This window comes from Phaseolus vulgaris, chromosome 11 (assembly GCF_051622355.1).
Source record: "Phaseolus vulgaris cultivar YP4 chromosome 11, ASM5162235v1, whole genome shotgun sequence".
Classification (NCBI taxonomy): Eukaryota; Viridiplantae; Streptophyta; class Magnoliopsida; order Fabales; family Fabaceae; genus Phaseolus; species Phaseolus vulgaris.
The window spans coordinates 4,833,407-4,852,449 of NC_143508.1; the positions used below are offsets into that span (position 1 = coordinate 4,833,407).

General features: G+C 29.1%; 1 protein-coding gene across 6 annotated transcripts; it reads left to right on the forward strand.

The window, feature by feature from the left end:
* Positions 1-7,374: 7,374 nt before the first annotated feature.
* LOC137826387 (protein SEMI-ROLLED LEAF 2) lies at positions 7,375-18,178 on the forward strand. 6 transcript variants are annotated; one of them, XM_068632353.1, is made up of 21 exons: positions 7,375-7,491; positions 7,809-7,860; positions 7,980-8,177; positions 8,786-8,860; positions 9,089-9,204; positions 9,902-10,016; positions 10,352-10,480; positions 10,891-10,938; positions 11,107-11,303; positions 11,393-11,589; positions 11,681-11,973; positions 12,043-12,192; positions 12,288-12,605; positions 12,871-13,020; positions 13,488-13,563; positions 15,400-15,527; positions 15,670-15,864; positions 16,546-16,686; positions 16,769-16,897; positions 17,141-17,347; positions 17,738-18,178. In XM_068632353.1, exons 3-21 carry the CDS (start codon positions 8,043-8,045, stop codon positions 17,897-17,899), a joined length of 2,961 nt encoding a protein of 986 aa, XP_068488454.1. In that variant the 5' UTR covers positions 7,375-7,491; positions 7,809-7,860; positions 7,980-8,042; the 3' UTR covers positions 17,900-18,178. The 6 variants fall into 6 exon arrangements, 3 of the variants coding, with proteins under 3 accessions (XP_068488454.1, XP_068488467.1, XP_068488460.1); XR_016517298.1 differs by having other exon boundaries at positions 7,417-7,491; positions 7,969-8,177; positions 15,422-15,527; XM_068632366.2 differs by having other exon boundaries at positions 7,417-7,491; positions 7,969-8,177.
* Positions 18,179-19,043: the final 865 nt, after the last annotated feature.

Below are 19,043 nucleotides of genomic sequence, written 5' to 3' on the forward strand. Positions count from 1 at the left end.
TGAAACATGTGACTAGAGGATAAAAAGGACTCAACAAGAGAAGGCAGAGGTACATGATGAAAGTATCATAAGACTTTTTTTGGTAACAATTTTATGGATTTAAATGAAATCATACCGACCATTAACTAAACTATATTCTCATTTCTTCATATTTTACGGAAAAGTTACTTCCAATTTGATTTTTATGTTTTCTGTCATCACCATTTCTTTATCTTTGCTCTTCCTCTATATTTTCTTCTTTTAGGTTTTGATTTTTGAAATCATCTTAACTTTTCATCAAGTTATGATAGGTTTGCTCACCAGAGAGCATTATGAAGAGAAGGTATGTCATCGTGTTCTTAAATCTATGTTTTACATGCTATACTAATATTTTGTTTGTTTTTTATTTGTTAATTGTATAGAGTTAATATTCATAGCAAAATAGAGGAATCAGAGAAGGAACTGATTTTCGTTGTCGCGCTCACTCCCCAATCGCAAGCTTCTAACATGAAGGAACATTAGATTTGGGTGCGAAAGATGTTTAAACGAGTCTCTATACAGGTCCAAGGTGAAGAAAAGAGAAGCATATTCATTGCATTTTCTTCTTTTGTATATAATATTTTTCATGATTTAAAGTTGATTGAACAATTGAGGATGAATTTTTGATTTATTGCTTAATGGTGTCATATGTATTGTAATGATTGTCATATATTATTGGTTGTTTACAGACCTAATGAAAAATATTGGTTTAATTTCGATAATTAATAAAATATTAAAAATTATTAAAAAAATATGAAACTCAAATTTTATTTAATTATTTTCTATTTTGAGAGACAGTTTTGATAGCAGTTTTGAATTTTAAATTTTGAAAATTCATTCTTTCTCTTCACCATATGTAACACATTTGAGAAATAAAAAATGCGGATACACAGGCACTTGCCGTGCCTGTGTTCCCGCTAGTATATATAAAGGGATTCCCCTTCTTAATTTTTTTTCCTATTTTATCCTTATATTAATATTTAATTTTATTATTGTATTATGGTCATTGTGTCATTTTTTATTCTCCTCTTAACTGTTTTTAATTTGTTTTTTCCATTTTATCTTTACTTAATAATTTATTGTATGAATTTATTTTGGTTATTAATAAAATTTCAAAAAAAAATTTCAAAAATTAATAAAATAATTTTTAATTTATTTTATTTGTTATTATTTGACTGGAGAGCGAAGAGAGTGGAGAGATTGATGAGTTACTTTTCTATTTTAAAGATCTTCTTCTCTAATAAATAAAAAATTAAAGATATTTATAATATTTTGTGGACAAGCAGGAGAGTGGAGATTTCGTACGTTACTTTTCTGATTTAAACTGATATTCTTTTTTATTAAAATTGTAGAATTTTAAAATTGATTTAAGAAACAGATTTTATGATTCTCCACTACACATAACCACGTATCCTACTTCCCACTCTCTCCCTTTTATAGTACCTACTGGTACCTACTTCCCACTTTCTCTCTCCTATATAGGTGTTACCTACTTCCCACTTTCTCTCTCCTGTATAGTACCTACTTCTCACTTTCTCTCTCCTATATAGGTGGTACCTACTTCCCACTTTCTCTCTCCACTACACATAACACATTGTTTTTTTTACCATACTTTTCACTTTCTTTTCTCTTTCTTTTCTCTTTCCTTTTCACTCTCATGTAAAATCATTTTATCATTTCTTTAATTGAAGTTTGTGACTAAAGATAACGAAAAGACTCAAAAAAGTTGCGCGCTTCATCACAACAATAGGTAATTCTCTTTATATGCATTTTAATTTGTAAAACACTAATTTGTCTTCTGAAATTGTGATTAAAATATGTGACTAGAGGGATAAGAAGGACTCAACAAGACTAGACAGAGGTACATCATGAAAGTCATCATAAAACCTTTTTTTGATAACAATTTTATGGATTTAAATGAAATCATACCGAGCATTAACTAAACTATATTCTCATTTCCTCATATTTTACGGAAAAGTTACTTCTAATTTGATTTTTAAGTTTTCTGTCATCACCATTTCTTTATCTTTGCTCTTCCTCTATATTTTCTTCTTTTAGGATTTGATTTTTTAAATCATCTTAACTTTTCATAAAGTTATGATTTTAGAAACCACCTATAAAACTTATCTCAACCACTAACCACTACAAACAACCACCATTGCTTAAAAATAAAGAAAACATCACACTTTTCGTCATATTCAAAATAGTATTATTAGAATTAAAAAATAAAAGAATAATAATAATAAAATAAATATATATATATATATAAAAGTTAAGAGGAAAAGTATCAAAATGCAAGGAGAATTTGTCTTCACCAAAAGGTGTTGAGGTTTTTTTTATGAGGTATCTTAAAAAATGCAAGAGGAATATTCATGAAAAAAACATCTTAATTGGCATAGTTCTTCATTTATACCTAATCTCATTTTTTGGAACCTAAAACAATTATAATAGACCAGGCAGAAAGGTTGGTAACAGGGAGAAATGAACTAGAAAAGTAAAATAATGATCAATAATAAAAGTAGAAACGTTTAACACCTTCGTAAATCACTATTTCTTTTCACCATCTTTGTTTTCATAGATTTATATACTTATTGCAATACCATTTTTACTATTTTGACCTTATTATCATCCTCTTTATATATGTTTATATATGTTGAGGTGGCAAGTGGTATGTGACCTCAATAAGCCACGTGTGACACAATACATCATAGATAATAATTTCACTCAATGTTATAAATAAATCCTCTACTATAATTTTAGATTGATTTTTTGTAAAATTACTCTTATTTATAATTTTAAAAAATAACAGTGTTAACTAATTTATTGACATATCATTCAAATTTGATAAGATATATTTCTAATTTATGAGAATTTTAACTATCATTTATTACAATGTTTTTAATGTAATTATAACCAAGAGTGACATTATTAGGCTCAATTCCCTAGCACCATTTACATCTTTATTTCCCTATCTAGCACCCTTTTGTTTTTATTTCCCTATCTAGCACCCTTTTGTTTTTATTTCCTTATCTAGCACTCTTTTATTTTTTATTTCCCTATCTAGCACTATTTTAAAAATAAATAAATAAATAATAAATTATTATTTTTTTAATAATTTATAATTTTGAATGCATTAAAAAATAAATATTTTTAATGTTTAAAATAATTAGAAATATAATTAATGAATAAATAAATGAGTTTTTACAAAATAAAAATAAAAAAGTAATAAATTAAAAATATTTAGTTTAAATTTTTATTTTTTTTTACAAATGTTACACTTATTTTATTGTTGTTGTTTTTATTTTCTAGACTTATTTATTTTTGCATTTTCTTCTCATTTTTAAGCATTAAGTGTAACATTTGTATTAGTTTTTTTTAGAATTTTGCATTTAGGTAAACACTTCAATATTATTTATGTGTCCACTATTAATTAATACTAATTGACTTTGATTTTTTTATAAATATGTCCTGTATTTTTTAGTTGAAATCAACACGATTACATCATCAATAATAATCAAAATAAATAGTAATTTATGTTTATAGATTCAACTTTTATGTTGTTGTAAAGTTTAATTTTTTATTTTCTTCATTTAAAAAATAATAATTTTAAACTAAATATTCTTAATTTATTACTTTTTTTATTTTTATTTTGTAAAAACTCATTTATTTATATTTCTAATTATTTTAAACATTAAAAATATTTATTTTTTAATGCATTCAGTAGCATTAAGTGTAGACACTTCAATATTATTTATGTGTTCACTATTAATTAATACTAATTGACTTTGGTTTTTTTTATAATTATGTCCTGTATTTTTTACTTGAAATTAACATGATTATATCATCAATTATATCATCAATAATAATAAAAATAAATACTAATTTATGCTTATAGATTCAAATTTTATGTTGTTGTATAGTTTAATTTTTTATTTTCTTCATTTAAAAAAAAAATTTAAACTAAATATTTTTAATTTATTACTTTTTTATTTTTATTTTGTAAAAACTCATTTATTTATTCATTAATTATATTTCTAATTATTTTAAACATTAAAAATATTTATTTTTTAATGCATTCAAAATTAAAATTATTAAAAAAAATAATATTTTATTATTTATTTATTTATTTTTAAAATGGTGCTAGATAGGAAAATAAAAAATAAAAGAGTGCTAGATAGGGAAATAAAAACAAAAGGGTGCTAGATAGGGAAATAAAAACAAAAGGGTGCTAGATAGGAAAATAAAAACAAAAAGGTGCTAGATAGCAAAATAAAGATGTAAATGGTGTTAGATAGGGAATTGAGCCACATTATTAACTCAACCAGCTCAGTATGCAAAATCAAACCCTTTCAGAGATATCTTAAAAATTATATCTCTTAAAGGGTCCAATTAAAATAAATTAATTTAAAAGAATAAAAGATTTAAAAATTCGTCTATAATTGAGAGAACCCAATACCTCAGTTTTTGTTCTCTTTCTAAAAAAAACCGTGTGCTTTTTTAATTCTGAAAACCACAATTTCAAGACACAAAGAAGGAGAATGAATAAGAAAATAATATTTTTCTGTGATTATATTGAGAAATATAAAAATATTAAACTTTTTGAAAGCATGGTAAAGTGAACACGAGGCATCATGAGCTAAAATGGAAGATGAAGTCAATAAAGAAAAAAGAAAAAAAAGAAAAGAAAGAGAACCTTCCTTTTTCAAAATCCAATCCAATTTCGGACCGTTGGACTTTTTTCGGTGGTTGCAATCATTATTAACATATATTAATATATTAATATTATAGTTTTATTTTACTCATTCTTTTACTATCTTTACTTTTATAGTGATATTTTTTTTGTCCATGTTAATTGATTATTACAATTGTTTTTATTTAATTTGTTTTATCACTTTTACTATTATATTGAAGATTATTAACTTATAATATAATATTAATAATTTTTAAATTTTAATTCAAATAGCATATTTAGAACGTTTTTTTAATAAAATGTTATTGTTAAATAGTTATCCAAACAATAAGGTTGATTGTAATAGAGTTCGATTTCATTCTCAACTTTATTTTATTTTTGTTTATTTAAAAGTAAAAGTAAAAAAATTAAATTAAAAATATCATATTAAAAAAAATATTTTGAATAAAATTATAGAAAAATATGTATTTAAAAATATATAAGTTTAGAAAGATAATTATATTGAGGAATAATACTTTAGAAAAATAAATATATTAAAAAATAATAATTTATAAACTAATTATATTAATAAATAATTGTTTAAAAAATATTATAATTTTAAAAATAATTATTTAGAAAAATAGTTATTAAGAATTAATTAATTTTAAAATTAAAAATGCGAAAATTTAATTTAATTTATTAAAAATTAAATATTTAAATAAGTGATTACTTTCTATAGAATTTAAAAATACAATGTTAATATCTATTTATATATAAATAAAATATAGATTAACTAGAAGTAAATGTAAAAAAACCTATATTAAAAAATATTGTAAGTCAATAAAAAGTAGTAGTTATTTCAATAAAAAGTTAGCAAGTATTTATGTGATGCAATTATATCATTATAAGTTATAACGATTAATAAGAGAGATATTCATTTTCATAATTGGTTTTCTATAAACATAATAACTTTTATAACCGTAATTTTTAGAAATTGTTTATGAATAATTATTATAATATTTTCATTATATTTATTATTCTTTATTATCATAATATTAATTGTGTTTTACTAGTTTAAGGAATTTTTCAAAATAGTTCATAATTTTTTTTTAAAAAGAAATATTGATTTAAGGTGTTTTTTTTTTTCATGTGATAAATTCCTGTGTTCTTTTTTAGCTATGTAATAATCAACACATGTTTCACCAAGTATTACTAAAAAAATTATTAAATAGAAATAATTTTAATTTTTTATTATATTAATTAAATTAGATACTAAAATAATTATTGATATTTAAACTAATTTCTATTATTAATAAATAATTTTTAAATTGATATTTAAAATTACATAAATTTTAATTATTATTTTTTATCTCTAATATTTATTTTCATTTAATAATTTTCTAGTAGTGTATAGAATTATTTTAGTATTGATTTACACATTAAAGAATATAAAGATATTTTGCTGCATGGCAAAAAAATTAACCACCCTAAATTAATATTTTCCAAAATTTTCTAATAATCAAGTTAAAGAATGTCAACTGGTAAAAAATCCGTTTTTTTAAAAATTTTTAATGTATAAAAATCTTCATAGATTCATTTTTGTTTCCTTGAAAAGGTTAATAAAATGCATAGTTGTTTTATCACAAAGGTATTGATCTGTCTATTACCCTATCAAGTTGAAACATTTTTATTTCTCTGTGTGAAATGACAAATTGAATAATTTAGTAAATATATTTTCCCTTTTTAAGTATTTATGAGTTTAATGGACACTATGCGAGTATAATTTGTATATAAAACTTGTTAAAAAGTTATTTTTGCAACGTCAAAATATAATTATTACAAAATTTAATGATAAAAATTGAAAAATATATTTTTAAGTCCTATATTTTCATTTAATCATGATTAGATCTCCAAGTTTTATATTGACGAATTTAGTCTTAAATTAAAGAAAAATATATTGTTTTAGTTTTGTATTTTTGAGAACTTAAGTTTTCTAAAATTTAAAAACACTATAAATAAAGAAATACATATAACTTACTCGTGTTTGATAAAAAAAATAGAGATATTGTTTTCTCTAAAATAATAGAAAATAAAATACTAAAATCTTATGCATAGTATTGTTTTTCTATTCACATAGATGTGAATGAACCTATGTAGCACAAACACGAATTTAGGAACATAGTCACGGAAATATGTATAATCTGTAGGATACGAGAACACAAATTTATATATTATATAAATTGATAATAAATATTTATGTGCACAAGTACGTTTCAGATTTTTTTGGAGAAAAATATGTTTTTCATGACTAGTTTAAAAAAATTTGTTCCTTATTTTTATAATCATAATAAAAATTTATACAATAAATTTAAAATTTTAGAAAATTATTGTATTTATTATTTTTAAAATTGTGTTAGAACGATGTTAAAATTATGATAAATCTAACAAATATTTTTTGAATTGAACACTTCATCAATAAATTGTTCGATACCGAGTCCGACACCTCACTTAAAAGTAGTGTCATATTTTGTATTTACACGAAAATATCAAAATTATACTCCATTTATTATTTTTAAATCTTTAATCAACACTTTTAATTAATAATTAATGACTATAAAGTTAAGAGAACGTGATTAAATAAGTTCTTAGATTGACTAATTTTAATCAGAAAAAAATAATTTTTGTATAATAATGTGTTTATATATATATACACGGTGATGGCGTTGAATGATTTACGCGTAAATGATGATGATGAAGCGCAACAGAGTGGTCATCGTGCAGTCAACTTCTCAACCACGCCAATGGTGACGTGACCCTTCCATTTCTATCAATTATTAATTAATATTTTGTTAGCGCTTTGATTTCATGCTTTAACTGAACAGTAACCAAGTACACGTTGATGCTGGAATGAAAGCGTTGTTTTCCTATAGCATTTATAATTTCCAACTGAAAACAATCAAAATGTCGATGCAGTGTTCCATCTTCTGACCCCATTGCCATTATTCCTTTGTTTATTTTCTCCAAATTTGATGTTCAATTGAATCCGAGAAACTCGTGAGCCACGGTTTTCTGAGCTTTAATTTTAGTCAATTCTGAAATTTTGTGTTGGAGTTCAATCCAGATCGTGAGCCAGAAGGCGGGGACCCTTGATTTTGCAACCGTTTGAGTTTTGGGTAAGTCAATGCAGGTTATTGTTTAATTTCTACTTTTCAATCCGTTGCTTGATTTTTGCCTAAATTTGTTGTGAACCCTTTTGAGCTCTGGAGTTGACTGAGTTTTAGCTGAGTTGTAGTGGTGAGTCTTGATGAACAACGGTTTATAGATATTGTGGAGATTGTTCTGGGTCCAAAGCAAAATGGGAGTTATGTCCAGGCGGGTTTTGCCCGTCTGTGGCAACCTCTGTTGCGTCTGTCCTTCTATGCGGGCGAGCTCAAGACAGCCGGTGAAACGATACAAGAAGTTGCTTGCTGATATTTTCCCACGCAATCAGGTGACATTTTCAGCTCATCTTATGCCATTTCATTTCAGATGTCAGATTTGGTTGTTACTTGTTACTTACAGGTGAGTTAATGACTCACTATAGATACCCTTTCTCTGCCCTTGCATAGCAGTACATTGATGTGTCCTTAAATATGAAACACTCATTGGTTGTTCCAACGTTCACTGTGAAAACCAACAGTATTCAATGCATATATGTTTGGCAACTCGTCAATGTACTCCATCCAGGAAATAAACATGGGTATTGAAGCAAGAGTTTTCTTCGATTCAGCAATTTGGAAATATATCACGAGTTTTCTTTGCTATTGGTGACTTCATTATGTAACTTTTAAGCTAGTTTTTGCATTTAATTTGTCATTTGACTGAGTTCGTTTACCGCTGCCACTCTTAGTGAGTGACTAGCCTAGTGTGCCCTCTGAATAGGATTTTTTAGTTTTCTGAAACAAAGGGGTACGTTAAGGTTCTTCATGACAATTTTTCTATTCTAGTAAAAATTATCAGAATTTAAATATTTTGATTGCTTTGGAGCCCCTCTCGGTGATTTTTCTTTCCCCTATCTACCCATCATCCATTATGCATGATAGTTACCGTATTTGGCAGGAGGCTGAACTTAATGATAGAAAAATTGGAAAACTATGTGACTATGCTTCCAAGAACCCACTGAGAATTCCCAAGGTAAAGTCATTCTCAAATGTCTTTTATTTTCTTTGTCACTTGTACTTCAATTACATTATGTGATAAAGACAAATTTCGACAAAATGGATAGAATGTAGATAATAATGATTCTCTTGAAAAAATATTTGATTTGATTGATATGATGAAACTATTTTATGTCTGAAGTTATCTTTAGTGGTGGAGAAAATCTCATTGGTTTCAATTTTTTTATGGTATTTATCTTTGCAGATTACTGATTACCTGGAGCAAATTTGTTACAAGGATTTGCGTTATGAAACCTTTGGCTCAGTGAAAGTTGTCTTGTGCATATACAGGAAATTCTTATCGTCGTGTAAGGAACAGATGTAAGTTTGATAACTTGGATATAGATTGTCATCAATCTCACAAATTCATTATTGATGAATAGTAGTTGTAGTTTGCCAGAACAAAAAAGTTCACATCAAATTACATATTGAAAGTTTACAATCATTGATTCTGTAAATTCTATATGCTCCTGATTTATACTCCAATGAGAAATAATTTATTTTAAATAAATGTAAACTAGTACCTTAAGGACGCATGGAAACAAAGATTATAATTTTTTTATTGGAAGAAACACACAAGTTATTAAACAATTTAGTTGAGTAACATAAGCATTTAATTGGCTGTATTTAATGCTCTTTAACCAGTGCCCTAACGGCACTTGTTAGCATGACCCACTCTTTTAACTACTACATCAATCTTAATTCACTGAACATATCTATAATGAATTGCTCACAACGCAATTTCCTTTATTATTATTATTTATAATGATTGTGCAGTGATCCGAATATCCTAAAGTTTGTGAACAAGAAAAGGATGTAAAATATGATCTCATTTCAAACCTTTTTTCTCATATAACATTGGTGATTTTACAATTTGAGGTAATATAAAACCGTGTCAATAGTTTTTCTTATACAATGAAGTCGTGGTTCCTTTGATATCTATTGTTTGATTGCTATTGCCTCTTCTTTTTATTTGAAATATGTGATGGTATTCAAATGACAATTCCTAATTTTGCAGGCCGCTTTTTGCTGGTAGTTTGTTAGAGATTATTCGGACTCTTCTAGAACAAACCCGAACAGATGAAATCAGGATCTTAGGCTGCAACATTCTTTTTGATTTTCTAGAATGCCAGGTATTTGGTTATTAAACCTTTCTGACCTAATGGAATTAACATCCCTGTAGGATTAACTTCTGTGGATGGTGTGCATAGTCAGAGATATCTGACATCCCTTTGAATTCTTTGCTTAAATTTAAGTATCTTCTCTCTGGGTGAAAGTTCATGAAGGTGAAAATGGATACCACTGGAGCTCAAAAATCACAGTTCCCTTTGTGGGGCTTGTTGGGAATAACTGCATTTATAGTCTGGATACTTGCTATATATTGCGTTTTTCAGACCTAGCATAATTTTTTTTACAGTTTTTGAAAGGCATGAGTTTTTGCTATCCTGACTTTTTAAAGTTAAAATAGACAGATGGTACATACATTTTCAACTTAGAGGGTTTTATTCCTAAGCTATGTCAATTGGCTCAAGAAGTGGGGGAAGATGAACGAGCTCTGCGTCTACGTTCAGCTGGACTACAAGCTCTATCCTATATGGTACCATTCCTTTCTCTGGTTCATTCGTTATGTCTCTTGGAAATTGCTCATTCATTCCTGTAATTTGACTTAAATAGCATTCAGGGCTTCTCTTTTCATTATTGATTGAATACACACAAGTAACCACATAACTATCTTTAATGAATATGAACTCTTTGCATAGGAATAGAATGTAAACTAGAGGATGACTATTAATATATGGTCGTTAGCAGTTTTAGTGATCACTGATCACATTATATGGTTACTTAGCTGTAAAATGATAGAATGATTGGCTTTGTAAATGAATGTAAGACTTGTAAATATATTGTTACCTCATTCCTACAATAGTATCACTTGTTAGTTGCCTTGTAGGTCACTTGTACATTTTCTTGTTAATACCTGTTGTTTTCTGCCCTTTTTTCTTTGGCTAGGTGCGTTTCATGGGTGAGCACTCACATCTTTCAATGGTTTTGGATGAAGTGAGTACCACTTCCTTAAAGAACAGATGTATAAGAAAGGGATGCATTTCTTTGAAGTTTGATTTGCTATGTTTTTACTTTATTTATTTTTCCTAATTTTGTGTATTTAAAGTTTTGCCTATCTAATTATTTTCTTTTACTTGGTTGGGCGACTGAGCTTTAAAATAGATTATATCAGTGACTTTGGAGAATTACACGAGTCTCCAGTCTAACTCCAAATCTTCTGTGGAAAATACGTTGAATTCTGAGTCCCTGGACCCTCTAGTACAGGGATTTCGTAAAGTAGAAGACCCTTTAACAGATATCACTAAGAAGGATCCTTTGTTGCTGAAAGCTGTTACTGGAAAAGAGATGGACTTTGTGTTGTATGTCATACCTTACTTTTTTTCCCCACCCCTTATTATGAAGTCAACAGTCATGATTCCAAAGCCCTTATGTGTTACACATTTTACAGGGATACTGAGAAAGATCCTACATACTGGTCAAAGGTCTGCTTGTATAACATGGTCAAATTAGCAAGGGAAGCTACAACTTTACGACGTGTTCTTGAACCTCTTTTTCATTATTTTGATTCTGAAAATCAATGGTCTTCTGAAAAAGGAGTTGCTGCTCATGTTTTGATGTACTTACAATCTCTTTTAGCAGAATCAGGTAACCCTGCAAAACTTAGTGGTGTGATTTTTCTTAAAAAAAGATCTTTTCTCTTATTTCAGTATATTGATTATCTCTTTTTACACACTAGGAGATAATTCCTGTCTTCTGTTGTCCGTTTTGGTCAAGCACTTGGATCATAAAAATGTTGCTAAGCAGCCCATCCTTCAGATTAATATTATCAACACGGCAACAAAACTTGCACAAAATGTCAAGCAACAGGCTTCAGTTGCAATACTTGGTGCAATATCCGAACTAATTAAACATTTAAGGAAGTCTCTGCAAAATTCAGCTGAAGCTTCCAGTTTTGAAAATGATGTGTTTAAGTTGAATACTGAACTACAATTTGCCTTAGAAATGTGTATATTTCATCTTTCCAACAAGGTATGCATAGCATTTTGTTTGTCTTTCTAACTTTATGCTGCTTCCGTTATAACACTTTGAGAATGACAGGTTGGGGATGTAGGACCCATTCTTGATTTGATGGCTGTGGCGTTAGAGAATACATCAACCACAACTACCATAGCAAGAACGACAATTTCTGCTGTTTATCAAACTGCAAAGCTAATCACGTCCATCCCTAATGTATCATATTACAAGAAGGCAAGTATTCTTAGTTACTTTGAATGGAAATGGATTTTTCTATATACTTCATAGTAAATCTGTATAAACTTTTGGGTAACTTTTTGTCCTTTCAGGCTTTCCCTGATGCTTTGTTTCATCAATTGCTCCTGGCCATGGCTCACTCTGATCATGAAACACGAGTTGGAGCACACCGCATCTTTTCTGTTGTGCTTATGCCATCACTGTTTTCTCCCCAGTTAGACCAAAAAACAAAGATGTCTGAGAAGGTACCAAGCGAAAGCTTCTCCATTCAGCATGAAAGTCTTTTAGGAGCAGAGTATATGAATGGGAAACACCTGGAAGGAAAGGCAGTAGTTGGTGTTCGTGAGAAGTATGCAATTCATCCATACCATGTTCACATCTTCTCTGGTGCTCTAACGGATGGAAAACATGTATGGGGAGAATTTTTGTTTACTTTTTTCATCATTATTAATTGATTTAGTGGACAAGTAGGAAATGCTTCTAGTAGTGCCTAATCTTCTTGGTTTATACTTTATACAAGCTTTATTAATTCCAATTATATTAGTTGTCCTAGGAAGTTAGAGTTAGTTTAGGTTATATTTATAATTTTTCTAAAATAGTGGAGATGACCATGGAGATTTCTTTTTTCTGTAATTGCTAATCAAATATTGCATTATTTAACTCATAAATTTTCAGGATCTAAGCTCTTTTCGGTTAAGCAGTCACCAAGTGAGTCTCTTGCTTTCTTCAATCTGGATTCAGGCAACATCTATGGAGGGTGGCCCTGCAAATTTTGAGGCAATGGCTCACACTTATAGCATTGCTTTGTTGTTCACTCGTTCAAAGGTGAGATTGGTAAAATACTGAAATGTAAAGATCATGGTTTTTTAGATTTAAAGTCACTAAATACAATAAACTAATGTTTTTGGTCATTTTCTTTTGGTAATTATTTATAATAGTTTACATTTTCAATAACCAGTTGACTGTTGCTGGGGTCACTTCTACTTTGATATCCCAATCTTATATTATTACAAAGCAGCAGCCTAGCTAATATTCTCATACTATTACCTCAGTACCTGGGTCAAGAACATCTATCAATGGGTATTTCAATTTGGTGCGATGCGAAATTATTAACTATATTTAGTGGTAGTGACCAGCATTTTGACTGTTTTAATCTTTCTGGAAATGAAAAAATGAAACACCATATTTTCTTAATTTTTTTATTAATCCAATAGTATATGAACCAAATAATTTAATTAACTCATTAATTTGTCTAATTTCTTGGTGATGATGATGTGAATTACTTTCAACAGACATCCAGTTACATGGCTTTAGTAAGATGTTTCCAACTGGCATTTTCCCTCATGAGCCTCTCTTTGGATCAAGAAGGTCAGTTGAACATACAAGTGACTTTTTTTTTTATCTTATCTTGACGAGCTTCCTTCTTTGCACAATTATTACTACATCCAACTTGATCTGGAACCAATACAAATTGTCTAATGTTCGAAAGTCCGGATTAGCTGCCTCAACTATTGGGGTACAATTTAAATACCTGCCGTAGAACTTAATTTCGGTTGTTTTTAAGATAAAATCTAGTATAGTATCCAAGCCTATAGCTTATTTTCATACATCCCTTGCCTCAACTGCTTAAGGTGCAGTTTAGATACTTGTTGGAAAGTGGCCTTAATTGCAGCCACTTTGGGCTGCCTTGGGATGGGGGTCTCCTTTGCAAGCTGATTTTGTGAGGTGAATTAGACCCTAAACCCAAATTCAAAGATAGTATCATATCTTTGCTTTCAAAATAGTTAGTATCCTATCCTATCTTAGATCCAGTGTTGGGCCCAAAGCCTCGAGCGTGAGGGCATTTTTTCGAGAACCATCTTAATTGCAACCATCCCCTTAGCTGATTTTGTAGGTTGATTTAGATTTTAGCCCCAAACTATAACACCTTGTTTAAAGTTTATGAGTAAACCCTCAAACCAATGCCATCTGATTTGCTGGAGCCTAGGAGCCTCATAAGCACTGCTTCATATTCCTTAGCAATTGCAAATTCTTGTACTCAGGGCTAATGATTCATTTTATAATTTATTTGAATCCTATTAGTGATTTTCTGTAGTGAGTTGTTTGACCAGTCCTAAAATTTGTATTCAAACATGGCCTAATTATCTCATAACAAAATAGGAAACCAATTGCTGCAGCAAGCCTTTGAACAAGGGTAGAAAAACTAAGAAGGACATTGTTGGAAATTATTCAAAGGGATTTCAGGTTCAAAATATCCCTATGAATTTAATTTTTATTCAAGCCCAGTGGTGTCGTGTGATCCACGTAACTGGTTTGTTATTTATCCTAATAGTGGTTAGTCTCAGAATTTTAGAATACTGTTTTGTTTTCCAATGGATATACGTGATAACACAAAGCTAAAACACAAAAGAATTAAAGGTAAAACTCTATGTTTTGTGGGTTGTGTTAATTTTACCAATGAATGCAACTAAAATAGGGACTCAATCTATATCTATCATAAATTTTCCCTAAAATAGTGTATTTGACTATACATGGTTTTCCATTATGTAATATCACCAATTATTTATTTTATTAAAAATAACTAGCCTTGAATGTGTTGTTGAAAGTGTTCTCTCGTTTCCACTCCTAGTTCACAGTCTTTGGAAAAAAATTGTTGACTTTTTTAGTTTAGAAAACTAGTACAAATCCACATACTTGATTTTGCAGAATTTCCTGGCTTTGTATTCTAAATATTATATTTGTGTTTGTATGTATTGAAGATCTCATATCAACTAGAAATATAACCAAAATATAGTGTATAAATAAATGCCAACCTCACCTTTTAAGTCAATTTGTAAGGTTGAGTTAGACTTGAAGTCTAGTTTTGTAAGATGGTTTTAGAGTCTATCTTAATAATATTAATTAGGCCTATTGTGTCACCTGCTATTAGGAACTCTTATCAACGACCCACAAATATCCAATCGACCATGAAATGTTGAGTTCTCGACATGAGGGGATTTGTGTTGCATATCTCGCATGATTAGATATATGTTCAAATTAGATATAGAAGTAGGTGCAAACCGGTTTTGTAAGGTTGAGTGAGGCCTAAAACCATTTTCTAAGACTATGTATAGCATAATTTTTTTATTATAACTAAACTAAATGAGATAATAGGTTTATACTGCAAATTTTCTGACATGCCTGTTGTCTACATGCCTGTTAAAGGAGGTTTACAACCATCTCGCAGGAGGTCCCTTTTCACTTTGGCATCATACATGCTTATATTCTCAGCCAGGGCAGGGAATTTCCTCGAGCTAATTCCAAAAGTCAAAGCATCCTTAACAAATACAACTGTTAGTTTCTTCCTAATGACTTATCATGTTCCCCATTGCATGACTTCATTTTTCAGCTTGTTTTTCAAAATTGAGTTTTATTACATGTTTGTTTTTTAATAGTAGTATAGTAAGGTAAATTAATTAGTGTTATAAATAACAGGTAGATCCTTTCCTTGAGTTGGTCGATGATGTCAGGCTGTGTGCTGTTTATAAAGAATCAGAGAAGATAGTTTATGGATCTCAGGAAGATGATGTTTCAGCTATGAAGACACTGTCGGCAGTAAAATTGGATGATAAGGAATTGAAAGAGACTGTAATATCATTCTTCCTGGCTAAATTTTCAGAATTATCAGAGGTAATCTAAATTTATCTCATTTGCTTAGATTCATAGTTGGGAAGTAGTAAGGGTTAGGAGGATGAAGTAGACACCACACCACTATATTTCAGTTCTCCATTGGTTAAACACATCAACAAGAAATCACATCATAGTTGTTGGCTTAAATGTTGAAAATGTTTTGCTCAAGCTTTTTTCTGAATATGAGATGGTTAAATTGTTTATTTGGAATTGATTTACCTTCCCTGCACTTTTGGTTCAAGGATGGAATAACAACTTAATTTCTGCTTCTTATTAGAAATTACAAAGGTGACATTGCCTTAATAAAGAACAAACTAGTTACAAAGCCATCATCAGTAAGTGAGCAAAACAATTTATGTCGGTTTGAAAAGCTTGTGCATCAGGTTTAGTTGGTTTGACAAATAATGTTTTGATATTCTATTTAGAAATAATTACCCTCTAAATGCCTAATCGCCTGTGTTTGATTCAATTTTCTGCATTTCAAGTTATGCTCCTCGCTGTTCATGCACATGCATTTATTCTAAAACTAAGCATGTGCGTTCTTCTTTATGGATAAAAGATACTAGCAAATATTATATTTGGTATGCAGAATGTCATAAAAAATAGTTGCAGTTGAGTTTTGCCTAGGAAAACTTGAGTAGTGGGTAAGTGTAAATAATGTGACTTTTCCATTTTAACCAGGACGAGTTGTCAACAATAAAAAAGCAACTTGTACAGGGGTTTTCCCCAGATGATGCCTATCCACTAGGACCTCCTTTATTTATGGAGACACCAGGACAGTCTTCTCCACTTGCTCAGATTGAGTTCCCAGATTTTGATGAGGTAAAATTCCTCAAAATTGTATTTTCATTTAAGTGATTTTAGAAGTTTTTTCTGTCTCAGTACTATGACATGTTGTTTCCAGATTGTGAATCCGGAAGCTTTGATGGATGAAGAGACCCGGCCTGAACTGAGTGGAAGTCTGTCAGATCGTAAATCATCACTATCTAGCAATAATCCAGATATTCTAAGTGTTAATCAACTCTTACAATCGGTAAAATTATGATATGTTTTTATTTTTAGTTTTAGCTGCTTGGCTATGTGTTTGTATTTTAAATCAATCTTGTATGCTTCAACTGGAGAATCAAGATTGAATTTCTTCTGTTAAAGAATATAATTTTATATTTAGTTCAGGCTGCTTGATTATGTGATTGTATTTTTAATCAATGTTGTATGTTTCTGTTGGAGACTGAAAATTATGTTTTTAAAGATACTGAGTGGATCATTATATGGATAGGTATTGGAAACTGCACGACAAGTGGCGAGTTTTCCCACTTCATCAACTCCTGTGCCTTATGACCAAATGAAGAACCAGTGTGAGGCACTTGTGACAGGAAAACAAAAGAAAATGTCAGTTCTTCACAGTTTCAGACACCAGCAGGAAACTAGGGCAATAGTTCTTTCAAGTGAAAATGAACTGAAAGTTTCCTCTTTGCCAATTCAGGTTAGTATGTTTTCTTAAAATGAAATTTCTTTACAGCAAAAAAATATATACAGTGAAAGAATATTTTTTCTTTCAGTTGATCATACTGCTCAGTTGATTGTTTGGAGTATCCATGTCGTGGTTTACGTAGTTTGTGAATTAACCAATGATCAAATTACTATCATTAGAAAATAAAATCTGAAAAGATGAAAGTCACTCACAGACAAAAAAAAATCATTCACTAACTTAAACGAGCATATGGAGATGTAGGTATAAAGGTTCATTTATTTGTTTTTTGCTATAATTTGTGGAGTGGACACCATTGCATCATGCATATTAACTGGTCCAAAGTTCAGATTAGACATAAAGTTGTTTGTTAACATTGAAAATATTATTTTTGTTACTGTGTAGACACTGGAGTATTCAGAAGATGATCTGAAGTTGGTGAGTCAGCAGCAATTTCAAGCACAATATCAAGTTCGTCCCTGCTCATATGATTTTGGGCAACAACATTCTTTAAAACTACCACCTGCAAGCCCCTTTGATAAATTCTTGAGAGCTGCTGGATGCTAGGGGTACAAGATTGTCATAATAGATATGGAACCATCATCTGACCTCCCCTGTCTTTTATTTTCTTTAATTGTCTCTTTCTCAATCATTTGGTATTTTTTCATTCTTTTTGTAACTGATAAACTCCTTATTTCTTTAGCTGCCTTCCACCCTAAGTTCCCAAAATGGTGTAGTTGATTTTTGTCAGGGGAGGATCATGTCTCTTCCAGCAAATATATGATTTTGTTGGTAATTTTTCATAATAATTGTTAATATTTTAAGGGGGTTTATTTTCTTCTACAACACTGTTTTCACTATTTTTATCCATTCAGTGTATGATGAATTATCAAATTCTAGGATTTTTCTGAGGAATAATATTTTAATATAATTATGATTCTTTTCGCCTTAATTTTAAAGGTTAGTAAACTGATCCTTCTAGGTCTTAGTCCTGTAAGTTAACAAATCTTGGACCAATTTATTTTGCTTGCATATTAATAATTTGTATAAAAAATGTAAAGACGAGAGGTTTTATATTGGGACACCCTTTTCTCCTAAACTCAAATCCTTACTAGAAGTATTATTGTAATGGGAGAAGACAATAGTGTGTCATGTTGATTTATATTTACTTTTACCTGCTGTTGCTATTTAGTTTTATCTATCACAATTATTTTATAATCTATAATTTCAATATATTTTAATTTATTTTGTAATTATAAATTTATTTAAAAAATAAAGTAATCATAATATCTTTAATTTTGAATATTTATAAACAAATTTTGTATTAAGTAATATATGTAAGTGTTAAGTAATTTTTTTAAGATAAACTGTGACAATTTTTAAATTTATTATACTAATTTAATAACTATATACTATTTAACTTTTATAAATCATTTTTAAAAAATAATATATATATATATATATATATAAATTGTTATAAAATATAGTGAATTAAGTTTAATAAGTTAAAAGAAATAAACTCAATAATATAGAATCGTGATGGTGTGCATTTACCCCTGTTTGCTTTTATGGATGTACTGCTCACAGACAAATAAGTAAGGGGATATCAACTATTTGGATCTATAGTTGTGTGGGGAAGAGAGGGAGAGGATATACCTGTGAACAGTAAATATCCTCTCCTCTCAAAATGAAGAAATGTACGAGGTTAGTT